The sequence below is a fragment of the Equus caballus genome, chromosome 2 (assembly GCF_041296265.1).
Source record: "Equus caballus isolate H_3958 breed thoroughbred chromosome 2, TB-T2T, whole genome shotgun sequence".
Classification (NCBI taxonomy): domain Eukaryota; kingdom Metazoa; phylum Chordata; class Mammalia; order Perissodactyla; family Equidae; genus Equus; species Equus caballus.
Window position 1 is genome coordinate 77,263,101 of NC_091685.1, and position 19,346 is coordinate 77,282,446.

At 37.8% G+C, this 19,346-nt stretch overlaps 1 protein-coding gene across 8 annotated transcripts in view; it reads right to left on the reverse strand.

Annotated features, from left to right (window-relative positions):
• The window catches only part of TMA16 (translation machinery associated 16 homolog), a 58,875-nt gene that overhangs the window by 23,341 nt on the left and 16,188 nt on the right, over positions 1 to 19,346 (reverse strand). Inside the window, exons 3-9 of one of the 8 annotated variants that reach the window (XR_011436705.1) lie at positions 12,576 to 12,613; positions 11,242 to 11,326; positions 9,911 to 10,059; positions 7,162 to 7,274; positions 5,457 to 5,499; positions 3,177 to 3,426; positions 2,200 to 2,922 (exon numbers count right to left, since the gene is read on the reverse strand). Coding sequence is in view for 4 of the 8 variants with exons in the window: in XM_005607747.4 (XP_005607804.1) it covers positions 3,240 to 3,426; positions 5,457 to 5,499; positions 9,911 to 10,059; positions 11,242 to 11,326; positions 12,576 to 12,613 (502 nt within the window). In the remaining 4 variants the exon portion in view is untranslated. Of the gene's footprint in view, positions 1 to 2,199; positions 3,427 to 5,456; positions 5,500 to 7,161; positions 7,275 to 9,910; positions 10,060 to 11,241; positions 11,327 to 12,575; positions 12,614 to 19,346 lie in introns of those variants that run through there. The other 7 variants (XR_011436706.1, XR_289907.4, XM_023636357.2 and 4 more) reach the window with 7 other exon arrangements.

Consider the following 19,346-nt stretch of genomic DNA (forward strand, 5'->3'; position numbering starts at 1 on the left):
ATTCATGAGCAATTCTGGAGAATGGATTAAGAGGAGCAAGAACTGGGGCATGAAGGCCAGTTGGGATGCTGCAAGCAGGACAGGCAAGACATGTTAGCCTAGGTGAGGATGAAAGCGGAGATGACCTGACATGGACTTTCTTCTTGGAAATAGAAACCAGAAATACTCACTAATTAAATTAGACTGGGGGAGGGTGTGGAAGAGAGAAAGAGAAAAATCAAGGATGACTTATAGGCAGTTGTCTGGCTTGAGAAGTTATATGAAAACCTTGGGGAGAATCAAGGTTCCTGAGAAGACAACAGGAAGTGGGACCCAGATCACAAGTATGAGTATTTGCCTTTGAAAGCAAAAAAGTTACTACATCCGTTAAGTGGAAAGAAAGGAAGATGATAAGTTTCTATTTTCTCAATGATGTATAAAAAGTTAACAGTTGTTGAAGAAGTTAGTATAAAAGTCAAGATAGAAAGTATGAAAAAGTAGTAAAATTATCTCAAAGTTGGAAAATGAACTTAATGGGAAACATAATAAAATTGCCGAGCAGTTTTGAGAATTCACTTCAGATTTACAAACATGAAGGTTTAAGCTGCTTGGGAAGAGGTATGAGGGAGACAGATAACTGAGCGTCACCTCGTTTGAGTTTTGAGAGAGGAATACTATGTAGTCAGGGCAGAGCAATTGAGAGTTCCGCAAGGAAGCAACTATGAACTCTGAATCTAAGCTGAATGAGAAATAACCTGAAGACAAGAGACAGATGATGCATAACAAGAAAATGAGGCCAAAGGGCAGAAATCAGCAATGGAGAGTGGAATGCTCAAAATCAAGTTTGTAGAAGGAATTTCAAGTGTTAATAAGAATCTGGGTGTCATTCAGATGCCTCTGAGGGGATGGAGAAAAAGACTGGGAAAATGAAAGTTTATACTGTTAGATTCGTTATCCACAAGGCTACTGTAATCACTAAAATGACTGAAATAGGAGAGAAGAAAACTGATTGAGCTCTTGGCTAAGCTACAGTCTTCAATGAATGAGGAGAAGGCTCTTCTGGGAAGATAGAAAAGGGAGACAATGATAGAGCTCAAAGAACTAAGGGAGAAATTATTTGCAAGTGGCAGTAGAGCAAAAAGGACACCTATCCAATCTCCTGCCCCTGACATACATGGGACATCAGAGTAGAAAAAGCTTCTGTTTGAAGTGAACAGAGTCCTAAAAGGACAGCTATATCCGTAAGGGAAGGAAGTGACTAGGACATCAGGAAAAGAGGCCACAAATGTAGAGTTAGCTGCTCTGAGCTTAGAAATATATCACTAGCCTATGTCCATGAAGTTCACCTCACTGATTCAGACCAGGGATTGGCAAACTATGGCAAGCAGGCCAGATCCGGCCTGTGGCCTATTTGCGTATGGCCATGAACTTAGAATGGTTTTTACATTTTTAAAGGGTGGTTAATACCACACACACACACACACACACACACGAAAATGCACAAGAAACAGCATTTGGCCTGCAACAGCTAAAATATTTGCTATGGCTCTTTACAAAAAAAGTTTGCCAGTCCCTAGTTTACAGAGAAGAAGTACCAAGAAAGTGAGTTACTTTTACTCTGTTCCATGGCCACGGCCCGCAGAAGTTATCTTACAAAGATATACTGCTGACCGAAAGAGCTCTGGCTAAGGGAGCACAAGTTATCACCGCAAGAAGAACACGTTCTACAGACAGTGATTAAAGATGTCATTTAAAAGCCTTACTCTAAAGACAAACTCTCTCTTAGGCTACTGTGGTCCAGCCAGGAGTGACAGGACAATTATGGTCCTAAATGGTAAAGTAAAATTTATCTGTTTTAGTTCCAAGCACTTGGCTTGTTATATTTTATGCTTTGATAGCATGGGGGAAAAACGAGGGACAAATGTTTGAGGGGGAGGAGATCTGCCATTTTCACAAGTTACGCATCTAACAGTATGGCTTTTTAAATATCAGACCAGATAAACCAGTTTTTATTCTCTTTACTGTAATTTATGACTCAGTTTTTATAGCCATTTTGAGACTAAATAGGAACCAAAAAAAAAAAAAGAAGGAAATTTTCCAATGACTAAAGAGAAAGAAACTTATTAGGTACCATAAAAACCATACTTTTGCACAGATGACTAAAGCAAAAGCAAATCAGCATCAGTTGCATCACTGAAAATGAATTAGAACCATAAGAAGTGAAATTATGGAAATAAATTTTATTTTAATTTTCAGAAGTAAAAACCTGTAAGACTTTAAAATAAATTGTTAACAAGACTTAGTAGATATCTAGTTACCCTTACACAGCATTAACGTTTTATTTTTCTTTTCTTGAAAATACTCAAATACACTTGCAATGACATCCTTTAGAAAACAGACTAAAAGATACTTGCATTTAACAAGTTCTGTGAAGAACAACATTCTACCACATCCGTGTTTTTCACGATACTTGAAATACTGAGTCATATGTCATTTAACTTCTCTCTTAGAAGAAAAAGTAGCACAGTTGAAATAACTGGTTCATTAATCTTTAGCTCTGTTTCCACAAGTAAAACCTATCACTTTGCACAATGAGAAAGCAGAAGATGCAAACAAAAAGAGCTAACCTGAAATCATTTATCCCTATCAAAAGATCAAGATTAAGTGTGGGAGAGCAACATAAGTCACTGTTTATTTTTCTTACCATTTATCTGCGGCTCAAAGATAAAAATAATGTACAATCCAACAGTGTATATGCATTCCATATCACATTTTCTCTATTTTATAAGGAAAGGACAGACGTTTAATGTTTAAGAGGAAGATTACTAAAATATTATTACTGAAAGACAACTCTGCTATCGCGACTGCTCAAGAAGTATCCACAGGGCCGGCCCTCTTAGAAAGCTGGCTGCCGTTCCTGCCCCCAAGTGAGATCAGGTGATCCTGAGTAAACAGGAGGGCAAAAATTAAGACATTTTTTGTCCTCATTCATATTGCTCCCTCCACCCCGGAAATTCAGATTAAATGGATTTTAAAGATATTTTATTTCACTATATCTATTTTAGCAACTTAATGTAAATGAAAAGCAACATTCATTTTTAAATAAAATCATAACACTGTTTTTGAAACTGCAAAAGGGGTTCTCATCAAGTAAGAGAAGTTAAATAACAAATTCTTACAGCCAGATAATTATTTACCATAATCAATTCAGGTGTAACTGGAAGCCTTTTCACATTATTTTCAAGTCAAGCAGAGGACAATTATGCCACTGCTGTCATTTCCTCATCCGAGTCATTTGAGTCAGAGTCATTTTTTAGTTCCAATTCCCCTAAATCTTTGTCTATGGCTGTAATAGTTTTCTTCTTGCACTTCTTTGGAAGTGCATCATTAGCACAAATTTTTCTCATTTTAATGTTTGGCAATTTCTTCAGATCAAAATCCCATTCCCTAGACAAAAGAAAGAGAGAGAGGTTTGGCAGAGGGTGAGGTGGGGAAGCAGGAGAAAGTCAACATTCAAAACTGAAAGCAGCAGAAGAAAGTTTATAAATTTATAGCAGATTCATATGCACTAGAAAGAAACAATATAAATGCATCAGAAAAAAAAAATCCCAAGAACCGAGGCTTGCTTTTCCCATACTTACTGCATTTTCTCACTAAGGTACAACAGCAGTAACTACAGAGAGAATCCGACATATTCAAAACTTCCCAAGCAATATAGGGAATACTAGGCAGAAGTCAGAAGGCGACTCTGTTGCAATCTTTCATTCTCCCTAACCTGAACCTTCTCTATCAGGCCATATGGTATCAAGAATCTCAGAAGCAGGAACTAAATCAGACCTGGCAAATCTGAAAAATGCATAGTCAGAATAAGCTTTTCTTTCCACACACAGTGGAAGCCACAGTTAAGTTTCAGTAATCAAACAATTTTTAGGCTTATAATAGAAAACTTACTTTTTCAACCTCAGCCTTTTCTGTGACAATCCTATGTTCATTTACTTTAGAAGCAGTGTGAAGACTGGTTTGAAGATAGAACTCTAACCAGCAACACTAACAGTTTCTGCTAATTTCTTCACTCATTTCTGGCTTTTTTGGGGGCAGGCAGAACAAACATTGTTTTAGAAATAAGGAGCACGCTTATGTACCTGATTAATTAATATTACAGGCAAAAAAAAATTAAGGTATAAAAAGAATATTATATTCCATGTAATTACATTATAAATACATGTACATGAGCCACAAAATGAACTAAATCTTATATATGATTAATGAATTCTATTAGAGCTAATCCTTTATGATTAAATATTAAATATTTTTCTATGAATTCCTAAGTATAAGCACAAAATAAGCTTAAAGGTTTCAAAGAATATGAATGGAGTTAAATTTATCTAATTTCAATTAACATAAAATTTCAGACCCATCAACATAGTCTAATTAAGACTAAAATGATTAATAAAAACCATTTTTTAAAGATAACCCATGTTTGGGCCAGCCCCGTGGCTGAGTGGTTAAGTTCACATGCTCTGCTTCAGCGTCCCAGGGTTTTGCCAGTTTGGATCCTGGGCGCAGACATGGCACCGCTCATCATACCATGCTGCAACGGTGTCCTACATGCCACAACTAGAAGGACCCACAACTAAAAAATATACAACTATGTACTGGGGGGATTTGGGGAGAAAAAGCAAAAAAAAAAAAAAAAAAAAGATAATCCATGTTTGAAAACTAAAAAATTGAAATCCTACCCAGCAGTCTCTCTGGTCACAAAAGTGTACAGTAGAGAGATCACTGGACCAACTGGCTCTTGATGACTTAGCCCTTTCCCTGGTATCACTTCCCATTAAGCATCTTCTCCAGAAAAGGGTGCTGCGAACAGCCTGGGGATGGGACTCTGAACCATCAAGTCTGCTGCCGTTATTTTACCTTTATAAAAAATAAGACCTGGGGGTCTGGCCCCGTGGCCGAGTGGTTAAGTTCATGCACTCTGCTGCAGGCGGCCCAGTGTTTCGTTGGTTCGAATCCTGGGCACGGACATGGCACCGCTCATCATACCACTCTGAGGCAGCATCCCACATGCCACAACTAGAAGGACCCACAACGAAGAATATACAACTATGCACCGGGGGGCTTTGGGGAGAAAAAGGAAAAATAAAATCTTTAAAAAATATATATATATATTTATAAAAAAATAAATAAATAAGACCAGGGAGAAACAGTGAGATCAAGTTCTTTTAAGTACTACATTAAAGTATTTTAAAATACTCTGAAAAACAAATAAAAGCACCATATCACTATCATTTCAGTGTATATAAGATGTTCAAATAAACACAACTTGGGAAAATTCCTCCACTGATGAAAGAGAAAAGTCCAAAAGAAACCCCTAATTTGGTTTTGGCTCTAATATCTAGACTCAAAAGGAAGAAAGTTTATGTCTCCTGTATTTCACACACAGCTTCAAAGAACAATAAAAAGGACAGACTCACCTAAAAGTTTTCAGATTACCCATATCTACAATGTCTGGAATCTCTGGGAAAGAAAATAATTTATATCTTTTAGGCAATGTTTTCTAAATTACAACATTTCATAGTTCCTCTTTTATTATCTCAGATACAACAAATAATAATTGACAGACAGCAAGAACATTCAAAGCAAGACAAAATTTCAAAGCATTGTTATAATGCTGTATGAAAAGTTAAGTTTTGCAAGTATAAAGCGCTTAGTTTAAGGTGATTTAGGGGGCCGGCCCAGTGGTGCAGTGGTTAAGGTTGCATGTTCTGCTTAGGTGGCCCAGGCTTCACTAGTTCAGATCCTGGGTGCGGACCTATTCACTGCTTATCAAGCCATGCTGTGGCAGGCGTCCCACATATAAAGAAGAGGAAGATGGGCACAGATGTTAACTCAAGGCCAGTCTTCCTCAGCAAAAAGAGGAGGATTGGCAGCAGATGTTAGCTCAGGGCTAATCTTCCTCAAAAAAAAAAAATAGAGAGATACATATTCTGCTAACTTTCAACTTAGCTTGCTCTTCATTTTTCAGTTCAAAAGAAGGTGATTTAAGAACGCTATTAAATAATAAATTCTAGCACAGAATCTGTAAAATAAAACAAACCTATTAACAAAATAAACCCTGTCCTTTTAAACCATAAAAGATACCTGGCAAATTCTAACTATCAATTCCCTTAAAACAACATGCTAGGTTGTTTTACATATTTTCTTGGTGAAAAGTACACTTTTTTCAAGAATATACTTCACTTTGGCAAAGGAGAGTTCATCTGAGGAACGCAAACATTATTTAGTATTAAAAAATCACACTATTTAAAATGTGAAAAAAATGTAAAGACAAACTATAATCAATAGATGCTTAAAAAAGCTAAAAAACTTTAGGCCCATTTTTAATAAAAACTAGGTATACGACAGTTCCTTACCATGATCAGAAAGTTTATCAAAATTCAATATGCATAGTCATACTTATTGCAGGAACACAGAGGCATGTGTAACAAAAATGGGAACACTGTGGCAAAAATTCTGGCAACGCAATAAAATATTAATTAAAACCCAGTATCAATTAATAAAAAAGAGAAAATAAAAATGTTTGACATCATTGTTTTACAACAGTTTCAGAACATAAGAGAATGTTTGGCCAGGTGATTAAAGGGTGTAAATTAAGCACAAGTTTTTTTTTTAAAAGAAATCCTAATCAAATGGGTCAGAAATAGTTATACCACCATGTGGCAAGGAGGAGGAGGTGTTAATATCTAGTCTTTTCTGAACCTTATCTAAATAGAATTTTGGTGACAAACAATGTGCCTACATTTCTACACACTTCTGAACTTGTTAGAGATCACAAACCTTCTTTCACCACATTCCCTGACTGCGGAAGGAGCACTGTGGCAGAGTTGGCAGAACACCAGATTTGAGTTTTAGTACTGGCTCTATCACCAATAAATGTTTTACCTTGGATGTGCTCTGTTAATTACTGTTAGTTAATGTGGCAGCTACATGTGGAATAGACCTTAGGAGGAAAGAGCAGAAGTATGGAGATCAACTGGAGGCTGTTACAATGGTACAGGTGAGATGACAGTGGCTGGAATTAAGGAGACGGTGGTAGTAGCAGTCAAAGTCATCAGATCCTAAACATATTTTGCTGATGAGTTGGATGTGGAATGCGAAAGCGACTGCAGGATTTCTGACCTGAGCAACTGGGCAAGTGGTGATGCCACTGACTGAAATACAGATCTTGCAGGAGGAGCAAGTTTTAGGAGGCAGGCTGGACTTTGCTTTGGGACATGTCAAGTTTGAGATGCCTATAAGACAGTCAAATAGAGATTTTGAGAAACCCAAGTTTGGCAATGCAAGTGTGGAGGTCTAGAGACAAGTCAGTGTTGACAATATAAATTTGGAAGTTATCAGCCTTTAAATGGTATTTAAAACCACAGGGACTGAATGAAATCAACTTAGGAATTGGTGTAAAAAGAAAAGAGAAGAGGCTCAAGGCGAGGGATCTGGGCCAACATTTAGTTTGTGAAGACAAGGAAGATTCAACTTAGGAAACTGAAAAGTCATAGGCAGTGAACTAGGAAGAAAAGTAGGACAGGTCGGGGTCTTCTATACCAAATAAAAAATGTGACAAGAAAATGAAGTGATCAATGCCCATTATAGCAACTACTTGTCTCAGCAACTTAAGGTCATCAAGGATGAGTACTTCTAGTTGAGTGGTGGGGACAAAAGCCTAATTAAAGTGGGTTCCTAAAAAAATGGAAAATGAGAAAAGAGAGACTAGTACAGACAAATTTTACACTCTTAGAAGGTAACTACTTAGGTGAAAAGGACGTGGGACTGACTGAATCACTCCCTCAACCTCCTGCATTAGGTGCTATGTCAGGCACTTTGATAAATTAAATCTCATTTAACTTTTAAACGACCTGGGGGGAAGGAGGTATATGCTATATATCTCAATTTTTATTTATTTATTTTTTTTGGTGAGGAAGATTGGCTCTGGGCTAACGTCTGTTGCCAAGCTTCCTCTTTTTGCTGAGGAAGATTGCTGCTGAGCTAACATCTGTGCCAATCTTCCTCTATTTTGTATGTGGGACATCACCACAGCATGGCTTGATGAGCAGTGTGCAGGTCTACACCCAGGATCTGAACCTGTGAACCCCGAGCCACCGAAGCAGAGTGTGGGAATTTAACCACTATGCCACCAGGCCAGCCCCTATTTATCTCAATTTTTAAGCTAATGAAAACAAGGCCTTGGGGGGTTAAGTAACTTACCCTGTTATACAGTAAACTCTAAGGGTTTAAGCCCAGATTTATCTAGGTCTAAAGCTATCCTCTGTTTTCTCAGTTAAGAAACTCACTTCTTAGGAATGATGAAAAGGAACTGCCATCTACTTCAGGGTTTCTAGGGTTACTATAGTGTAAGTGCCTGACATTAAGCTTTTTGATTGTAATATAAGTGCCTGACTCTGAACTTCTGATTGCTGAGACATCCATTTAAGACGTCCATCTCAAATAAACATATTTCCAGCTGTATCACATAGCTACTAGGAAAACGACTAGGTAAGGAATGAGGCCACCCCCACTCCTAAAGTTCCCCTTTTAGAAAGCCCTAGGTAACCTAGATAACTGACCACCTGAGTGACCCTCTTCCCTTCTCAAGCCCTAATTCCTACTCTCATGTTTTAAATTTGCCAATAAAGAGTGAACCCCCGAAACCCTAGGCACACTATCCTTAGACCGTAATAAAGGCAGACCCCCAGTATGTGCTCCCTCCCTCTTTCTCTACCCAAGACCTCGCTGTGTGGCCCTCTGGTGTGCTGTGTACCCTCCAGGACTTATGAGTAATAAATCTTGCTTTTTCCAAAGTTCCCTGTTGGTCGTTACCGAGGTGTGTCCTGTAAAAATAAAGAGAATGACAAGGACCGGTCCAGCCACAACAGTGGCTCCCACTGAGGAAATGGCTGTGGGGGCTCGCCACAAGTAGTACAGACTTGGACAAGTGCCTCAGGCGTTTCTAGCAGACAGCATCACCATCAACAGGCTGAGACCGACACAACAGTTACCCACAGGCTATTTCCTTTAGAGTCTTATACTTTACTGTTATTATTAAAATTTAAAAATTTAATTTTGTTATTAAATATTTCATTTATTATACTTTCCAAACAAATCCACATCATAGAAATGCCTACAGGGAGCAGGCAGGGAATGTGAATGAAGGAATGTTCAGGACTATGGCAAGCTTGAGAATATATGGGCAAGTCCAAACAGGACAGCTGCTACTCCACTCTAGCAGATTATGTTGCCAGACCATCTGATTTTTTAAGAGAAGCCAGAAATCTACATTTTTCATGTGAAATGATATTTTTTATAATGACAATTAATAAGCCAATCAAATACTACATGTAGGCCATATGTAGCTTTTGGGTTGTCACCTGTTTGTGGGCTTTGCAAGCCTTAAGTACCTGCTCCTACTAAGTGCTTTTCTTCAGATGGTGTGGGTAAACTAATAACATACTTGTCTTTAGGAATGGTAAGAAATGCCACAAATCTAAGAATGAGTATTGAATTTTTATAGTTTCTCAAGAATGACTGCAACAAGTAGGTACTACAAGAATTACAAAGATGAGGACACAGCACCTAGTTGGAGATGGGCAGGTAATAACTCTATAACAAAGCAAATCAGGTATGTGCCAGAGGGAGAGAATAACTTTAGCGTCACAGCAGAAAGATATGATGTCACTCTCACAATTGATAAGTTCGGGAATGCAGGGGGAAAAGAGAATGAATTAAAAAATTATTTCATACACTCACAAAAGAAATCAAAGACAGAATATCACACTAAACTGAATAGAATAAATAAAATTAAACGACTGAAATGAATTACAAATCTGATATCGCTATGTATTTTAGAAGGAAAAAAGGAAAATCACAGTGAACACACCGAGGCCATATCCCTCATACTGCTGTCGCTCCCGCTCCATCGTCTGCTTGATGACTGTCTCCCGGGAACAGTGCCGCCTCCCCTGCCTGTCTTTGATGCTGTTATGTAATTCTATCTGCTCCAGCTCACTGCTGAATCGATTTAAATACCTGAAAAATAAGACAATGAGTGGAGTAACAAAGTCTATATGTTTGGCTTCTAGTACTTCATTTTAAACATAATCCCCAGCCTTTGCTTGTCCTTTAAATTCTTACATTCCTCTAAGCTCCTCAAGTCCTCAGACCTCAGACTTTCCCTGGATAATTCACCCTTGTCCAAAATTTCAGGGACCAAATCACTGCCTGCTATTAAAGTATCTGTTCAACTCCAGGTCCTCACATTCCACCATCCCCTGGATGTCTCCGTTTGGATGTCCTGCAGAGGCTTAACACATCAACACTGAACTTGTCTTCACGCCTGCCCCCATCCAACCCCCAGCAAACCTGCTCCATCTCTTTGGCTCCCCTGTCTCAGGAAACAGTACAATCATTCATCTAGTTGCCCAAGAGAGGAATGCAGGTGTCCTCCTTGACTCCTCTCTGACCCTTTTATGCCACATCTAAGCTTTCACTAAAGATTGAAACTTCTACCTTCTTAACAACTCTGTAATCCTTCATTTTCTTCACCACACGGCTACTAACCAAGCAGAGGTCACCGTCATCTCTTGCCTAGAGTGCTTCACCAGCCTCTCAACAGTCTCCTGGCCAAAGCCATGCCCCCTCAGGCCATTATCCTCATTCTCACTCTGTCACCTTTCCAACGTTTAGCTGTGCTCATCTCGAGCGCCTGCTGTAAAGGCCTCCTGTGGTTCCCAATGTCCTCTGATGAAGTCCAAACTCTTACGGTGATACCTGAGGTCTTTCATGAGCTGGTTGTCACCTATCGTACCTGTCACAATTCCCTCCCTGTTCTTTTGGTCATATTAAATGTCTGGCACATCACTAAACGTGTCACTCTCACCTCTGGGCCTTTTAGATATTGTTCTGTCTGCCTAGAGGCTCTTCCAACCACCCTACCTCAATCTGCTAACCCCTATCCTTCAGGCATCAGTTTGAGGATATCTCTCCAGGAAACCTTTCCTGATCACCAGAAACTGGCTTAAGTACGACTCTGAGGCCCAGAAAGGTTACAAACCTACTACAGCGGCCAGGCTACGATAGGAATCCAAAGCCTTTTTGATAACAAAGCCCATTTGCTCTTCTACAAATCCAGAACAGAACTCTGTCTCTTGAAGAATCAGACTGGAGAATTCCTTTTTCTGACCCTTTGTTCCTAACATGCCCAGTGTTTACCTTTCGATTAATTCACAAGCATCTTTCTTTGAATATCCCACTTTTTTGGGATCAAGATGATTTTGAAACCACTGCAGTTTTTCACCTGTAACAACAAGTACCAAGATAGTTTAACACCACAAGTCATCATTTAAGCAAGAGGTATTCATTATAATTTTCAACATCAATGTGTTTAACAGTATCAAAATTTATTTCAATGTTAAATATAAAACCTTGTGTGGGGTCAAAGCTAATTAAACCAGTCTGTCAGAAACTAAATTGTCACATTTTAACTTGGGAAAGAGACAGGGGTGAAAGAAATGCTTTTCTGTATGTATTTTCTTACCCAATAAGAAGGCAAAATTTTTTTTTTTAAAAAGAACACTTTAACACAACATGAAGTTCTAAGTAGTTAAAAAGCAAGAGATAAAACTTGTCTAAAATAAAATGAAAATTTAATTAGATTAATGATGAAAATGGTATTTGCTGAACATTTAATAAGCAGCAGGCATGATGTCAAGAGCTTTACAATCCTGAGGATTAGTACTGTTATTATCCCCATGTACAGATGAGAAAGGTTAAGCAACCTGCCCAGGGCCTCAAAATTAATAAATACATTAAGCAGACAAGATCTGCCAGATACCGTGCAAAGAGTGACCGAGATTTATTACCAAAGAGCTAAGACATGAATAATCTGACCATCAAAGTCACTTTCAGTTAGATTTCTCAATATTACGGATCAAAAAATGGCCCTACTCGAGATATTGATAACCCATTTAGAAATATTATTCTATTACCTGATGAAGCATTAAAGATCAGGGCTCAAATACCTTTAATTTTAGTAATAAAGTCTAATAGTCACTATTTTGAAATCTCCGGCTTATCAATAAAACTTTTGCTAACAGTAATTTGACACCTCCCAAAAAAAGATTGTGACACTGAGATACAGACTGAGGATGTATGTATCCACATCATTAAATACGAATTGCCGTTTCCAAAATACTTAGACCATAATCCTTCATAATTCTAATTGTTAGGGAGCTAGAATTAAACTTCAGATATAGGTAGGTAAGTAGACAGAGTAGACAGATAGGTGATAGACAGATAGAGGTAGACGGGTAGGTAGGTAGATAAATATAAACTACACAGTTTCTGGAAAACTGAGCTAGATATTAACACTATTTGCTCTAAGAGTTTAATGACTGATTTTATTTTGTTTTGTTTTAATCAAATCTGGTAAAGAAAATTCATGTAGATAAAAATAGTATTTCACTAGGAGAGTCAAAAGAAAAACAGGTATAGCGCAAAACTTCACCGTACTGTACCCAGAATCTCAAATAAGTAAATCTACTTACCGACAAGGTTGAGACGTAACGCCTTTTCATTCTTCAGCCTTAGAGGAAAAGGTGCATAACGTGTTAGAAAATTTCCAAAGCAAGTTTTAAAAATCTGTCAAAAATAATAGGAAGAAAAGTTGCCCAAAGAACCTTCATTCAAGGATATTCTTTTATGCACATGAAATTAATTTTGTTAACAGAGAAACATTGAACACCATGCTTCTCTCTTAAATCACTAGAACAAAATGTTGTCAGAAACTTTTTTTTAGCTCTTCAATGACTAAAGGACACCTATAGAACAAATAGTTTTTCTTTTTTTTTAAGATTGGCACCTGCACTAACAGCTGGTGCCAATCTTTTTTTTTCTTTTTTTTCTTCTCCCTAAAGCCCTCTGGTGCATAGTTGTATACTCTAGTTGTGAGTGCCTCCGGTTGTGCTGTGTGGGACACCACCACAACATGACCTGATGAGCGGTGTCATGTCCGTGCCCAGGATTCAAACCAGTGAAACCCTGGGCCTCCGAAACGGAGCATACAAACTTAACCACTCAGACACAGGGCCAGCCCCAACAAACCAGTTTTGAAAACACCAGTGAAAGCTTGATTGGGTTATGAATATTCAGGCGGTTTTGCAATATGCAGAATACATGTGTATAAAAGAGTAATGAATACCTGCTAGAAGACTGAGTGCTGCCACCAAGACCAAAACGCATTACCGTCACCTCTTAACCTTCCACAAGAACAAAACAACGTTCACTTTTCATAAACTTGGAAACAACTATACCAGAGAAAAAGAACTCATTTATTCTCAGAAAACAGTCCAGGTAAAATATGACTCCTATTGTTGATATCCTCAATACTAATTCTTTCAGAAGAGATCTTTGGGTAGCTAGTTTTTGCTACACTTTATGCTGGCTACTGGGGATACAGCAATGAACAAAAAATCCACTGGCCCAGCCCTAACAAAGCAGACCAGAATTACCCTCTTGCTTTAAACAACTAGAAAACTGGAGAAATAAAATGAAGACTTTCTAATAAAAACTTTTTAGCCATAGAATGGGAGTAGATATTCACAACACAAATAACTAGCATTCAGAATATGTAAACAGTTCTTACTACTTAATAAAAAAACAATTCAATACCAAAAAGGGCAGAAGATTTTAACAGATTTTTCATCAAATTAAAGACATACATATAACCAATAAGCACACAAAAAGATAGCTAACATCGTCAGTCATCAAGATGTGCAAACTGAAACCACACTGAGATACACCATACATCTCTTAGGTTGGCTAACATTTTTTTAAAAAACCTACACTACAACATGTTTGAGAGGATATGGAGCAAATGTAACTCTTATATACTGGTGGTGAAAATACAAAATGGTACTATCACTTTGAATAAGGCAATTTCTTACATACTCAAACATTACACCTACCATATGATCAGCAATTTTTAAAATCTTAATTTCTTATAAACTCAATTTCTTATATACTTAAACATATATCTAGCATATGACCCAGCAATTCCAGTTCTAGAAACTGGAAGAAAAATGAAAACACATGTCCATACAAACATTGTGTGTGAATGTTCATGGCAGCTTTATTCATAACAGCAGAGGTTGGCAAATTTTTTCTTAAATGGACAGACAGTAACATGCTAGGCTTTGTGGGCCATGTGGTCAGTCTCTGTCACAACTACTCACTTCTGCCATTATAGCCTGAAAGCAGCCAGACAATATGAAAGAAATGGGTATAGCTGCTTTACAATGTAACTTTTTGATAAAAACAGGTGGCTGGGTCCTTAGTTTGCAGACCTCGAAAAAAGCCAAAAAACTGTAAACAATCTAAATGACCAGCAACAGCTGAATGGATAAAAAAACTGCATTGCATATCCATACAATGGAATACCATTCAGTAATAAAGGAGAAAAGCAACTAATATATGAAATAACATGGATGAATTTCACAAACGTTATGCTAAGTGAAAAGCTGGCACAAAAAATTATATATAGTATGATTACATTTATATAAAGCATTAGGAAAGACAAATCTCACCTATCAAAATAGAACGCAAACCAGGGGTGGCCTGAGGCTAGGGGCGGAGAATGAGGATTGATTGGGAAGATGCACAAGTGAATCATTTGAGAGATTGAAATTGCAGTATATATACCGATCATGGTGGTTATACCGATGTATTGGCAAAATCCCAAATCTGCACACTTAAAATACATTCATTTTATTGTATGTTATTTACACCTCAAAGCTGATTTAAAAAAATACAGAACACTTCATTGCAAGGTAAAGAATGGCTCTGAGAGGAATTCATTCCTTTCAAATAAGCCTAGAAGGAAGAATGTAGTTAGAGGTCAAGTTGCAATAATTCTGAATGAACTCAACGGGGATTGAACTAGAGTGGTTCTCAGTCGGGATGAAAAAAAGTAGAGAGATTTGAGATTAATTATCAAAAGTAGTTGTTTCCTACATTCTTACTCATTATGCTTAGTTTCTCTTCATTAATTTTCCATACAAAGTCATTTTCATTTGGTATCCAGAGTTCTTGGCTACATACCCAACAGGACAAGACATGACAGGTACATAGCAACAAAATACCACTATGCTGAGAAATCACAAAATAAAGCTAAAATCATGATAGAGAATAGCCAGTTGCTGCCTCTGAATTGTGCACCACTTGAAATGTGCTAGTCTTCAAACCATAATAGTTTCTTTTAATTTGAAAAGAAGCAATATTTCTCATAGTCCTGAATCAGAACTTTCAAATGCTGAAGATGAAGAACATGTTCGAACTCTTACTCTACGCTATCACTGACTCCTGAAGTATCTTTAAGTAACACAGTCCATCACTAAGAGTCAACCTGATCAACTCAGCAGGTCTAGTTTTGTATCCTCTAGCATTGGTTAAAGGCACTACACCCTAACAGACACCCTCCCTGATCTTCCCCCAACCTCTCTTTCTGCCTAATAAGAAACCTTCGGAGGTGGTACAAAGAATCCTGGGTTCTGGTGAAAAGTATGGAAAGTGGATATTCCAAACTACCTGGCTACTTTTGTTCCTGAGAAAACCAAGTATTCTTTGATAGGCAGATACTACAAAAAGGTGGTAGTATCTAAGATGATCCCCACTGATTCTTGCCTCTGATATTCACGTCCTTGAACTCTTTGAGTACGGCTAGACCTAGTAACTGGCTCCTAACAAAAAACAGTGCAATAGTGATGAATGTCATTCCAAAATTAGGTTACAAAGACTGTCTTCCAACTTGGTCACTCCCTCTGGCTCTGAGAGCCCTTGTTCTGGGGGAACCAAGCCGCCATGTTTTGAGTAACCCTATGGAGGAGCTCACGTGGCAAGGAACTGATGTCTGCAGCCAACAGCCAGCCATGACTTGAGGTCTGCCAATAGCCATGAGTAAGCTTGGAAGCAGAACCTCTCCCTATCAAGCTCTGAAATGAACACAGCCCCAGCCCACATCTTGATTGTAGCCTTATGAGAGACCCTGAGCTAGAAGCACCCAGTTAAGTGGCAACGGGATTCATGACCAAGAAACTGTTTCAAGCTGTTAAGTTGTGGTATAATTTCTTACACAGCAATAGATAACTAAAGCAGTATCTGATAACTACTTTACTTATTATTTACATTATTATTTATTCCAAAAAGCCACAGGCACCTGAAGTTCAAGTTAAGTCCTCCTGGTACCTTTTCTGTCATCTTACAGTTGTTCCAACAATCTGAGTGCCTTGTCATCATCTTTTGAAAACATGCAACAGGATTTACTTGGTTTTAACAGAGATAAAATGCCTCCTTTAAAAAAATTATATTTAAGGGGAAAAGATTTTAAAAGAATATTAAATAAATAATACTAAGGGTCAGTGGTTCTTATAGTGTAGTCTTTGAAACAGCAGCAACAGCATCAACATTACATGGAAACTTATTAGAAATGGAAAATCTTGGCCCTGTCCTAGACCTTCGGAATGGAAAATTCTAGGGGTGGAGCCCAAAAAACTGTTTTAACACACCCTACACGTGTCTCTGATATACACTAAAGTTTGTAAAATACTAGTATAGGTGATAGTAGAAGTTGCAAAATCATAGAAGTAGTATGTTATGTCAAAAAAGAACATAGCAAAATTCACAAAAGTGATACATAAATATTTGAAGTTTGAAAATTTGTTTCAAAGCAACACTGCTGTCATCATCATACCATTTATTTAAAAAAAAAGACCCTTCCTTAAAAAAAGAGAAAAAAAATTAACTACACTATCATAGAACTTGACTATTCTCTTCTTGAAAACTTCCAACCAAATCACTGTGAAACAGTTAACCTTTACTAAACATAGCTTTAGGTTTTAGGCAAGGAATCAATAAATAACAATGAAAGTGATGGTTTCTATCAGCTAGTATGCAAATTTATTTAGCATTATTAAAATGGTAAGGCTATCCTAAAATAGTCAAAATGATGATTTTTATTGTCTTCATAACTTCATTTTAAGAATTTTTCTATTTGTTACTACAGCAGTTCTTGGGGACTCCCCCAGGTGAAAGATGGAGGGGAGAACTGGCAAATTATACAGTGTGGGCTGCTGATCAGAAAAGGACAACTAAGGGACAGGAAGAGGGGAAAAGAAGAGACATTATACACATATTTCAAATTCTCCTATAAATTCTTCACATCAAGAATACAGACCAACTTTCAGAATGGCAGAATAAGGACCTATGAATCCACTCCTCCATAAAAGCAAAGAGAACACTAACAAAACTTATCAAAATCAACTTTTTCAGAAGTATGGAAATTAACCAAAGGCTTGTAACAATTCGAGGAGCATTCACTCCAGAAAAATGGCTCAGTCTCACTAAAAGTAGCAAGCTTTGCAATGTTTTAATTTGCCCTAATCCCATTTCCCTCTCGCCAGCTCTGCACTACTCTTGAAAGCTAACAGACTAGCAACTCATGGTAGTTATAGAAACCATCCTCTTAGCAACCACTAGAACAGATCATGTTTGGAATTCCTCAAAAGCTCCACCCCCAGAGAACTGTCACCATTTGACCAGACAGGCAGCATACTGAAAAGCTCCATTCTGGGAGTTAGTTTGTCTCTATTTGATCTGACTCAGGGCTCTCTCGGTGGGCCCTACCCCCAGGGTGTTTTTAGAAAACAATCACCTGCAACTTTTTAACACAGCAGCTGCCTGAGGGATATTACCAGTTGGGGGCTAGCAAAACCAAAAAATTCAAAAGGAAAAACTCAGGAATGGAGGTCCATAGAGGGCTTTGAAAAACTAGCTCCAACATATTCCTGGGAATCTAGAATGCCACATACACAGAAACAAAGTCCACTCCTAGACATATTTTAGTCAAACTACTGAAAGACAAAGAGCATATCCTAAAAGCACCAAGAGAAAAGTGACTCATAGCACACCAAGGATCCTCAATAAGATTAACAGTTGACTTATGAGAAACCTCAGAGGCCAGAAAGCCAGCTAAGGGATGACATATTCAAAGTGCTGAACACAAAAAGACTGAACCAAGAATTGTATATCCAGCAAGACGGTCCTTCAAAAATGAAGGAGAAATTAAGACATTCTCAAATAAACAAAACTGAGAGAATTTGTCGCTTTCAGACCTGCCCTAAAAGAAATATTAAAGGGAGTCCTTCAGGATGAAATGTAGCACACTAGTCTGAATCCACATGATGGAATAAGGGTCACCAGTAAAAAGGTAATTACATAGGTAAATATAAAAGACAGTACAAATATATTTTTGTTTGTAACACTTTTCTTCTGCTAATTTAAAAAACAAGTGCATAAAAATAATAATTATGAAACTGTGTTTATGGGTTTATAATGTATAAAGATGTAATAAATAAAGATGTAATTTGGGGCCTGCCTGGTGGCCCAGGAGTTAAGTTCACGTACTCCGCTCTGGTGGCCCAGGGTTCGCAGGTTCAGATGTGGGACGGATCTATGCACCACTCATCAAGCCATGCTGCAGCAGGCACCCCACATATAAAGTAGAGGAAGATGGGCACGGATGTTAGCTCAGCGCCAATCTTCCTCAGCAAAAACAGGAAGACTGGGGGGTCAGCCTAGTGGCGAAGTGGTTAAGTTCACATATTCTGCTTCAGTGGCCCAGGGTTCACTGGTTCAGATCCCAGGTACGGACCTACCCACCACTTGTTAAGCCATGCTGTGGGAGGCATCCCACATACTAAGTAGAGGAAGATGGGCACAGATGTTAACTCAGGGCCAGTCTTCCTCAGCAAAAAAGAGGATTGGTGGCAGATGTTAGCTCAGGGCTAATTTTCCTCAAAATTAAAATAAAATAATTAATTAAAAATTAATTAATTTATTTATTAAAAAAGAGGAAGAGATTGGCAGTGGATGTTAGCTCAGGGCTAATATTCCTCATCAAAAAAAAAGATGCAATTTATATGACAATAATCATACAAAGGAGAAGGTTGGAATGGAGTTACAGTGGAGCAAACTTTTTGTATAATATTGAAAGTAAATTGACATTAATCAGAACTAGATTGTTTTCAGTTGTTAGTTGTAATTTCCAGAGCAACTACTACAAAAATAACTCATAAAAAATATATAGTTAAAGGACCAACAAGGGAATTAAAACAGTATACAAAAATGCAATCTTGCGGCTATATTCACTTTTTATTACTCCAATAAAACCCCCCCTATGATTTCTACATTACTAAATGATACTCACATTATTAAATCAAATTACTAAACCAATTCTCAGTCCTCGTATTAATCAACAGCAAATG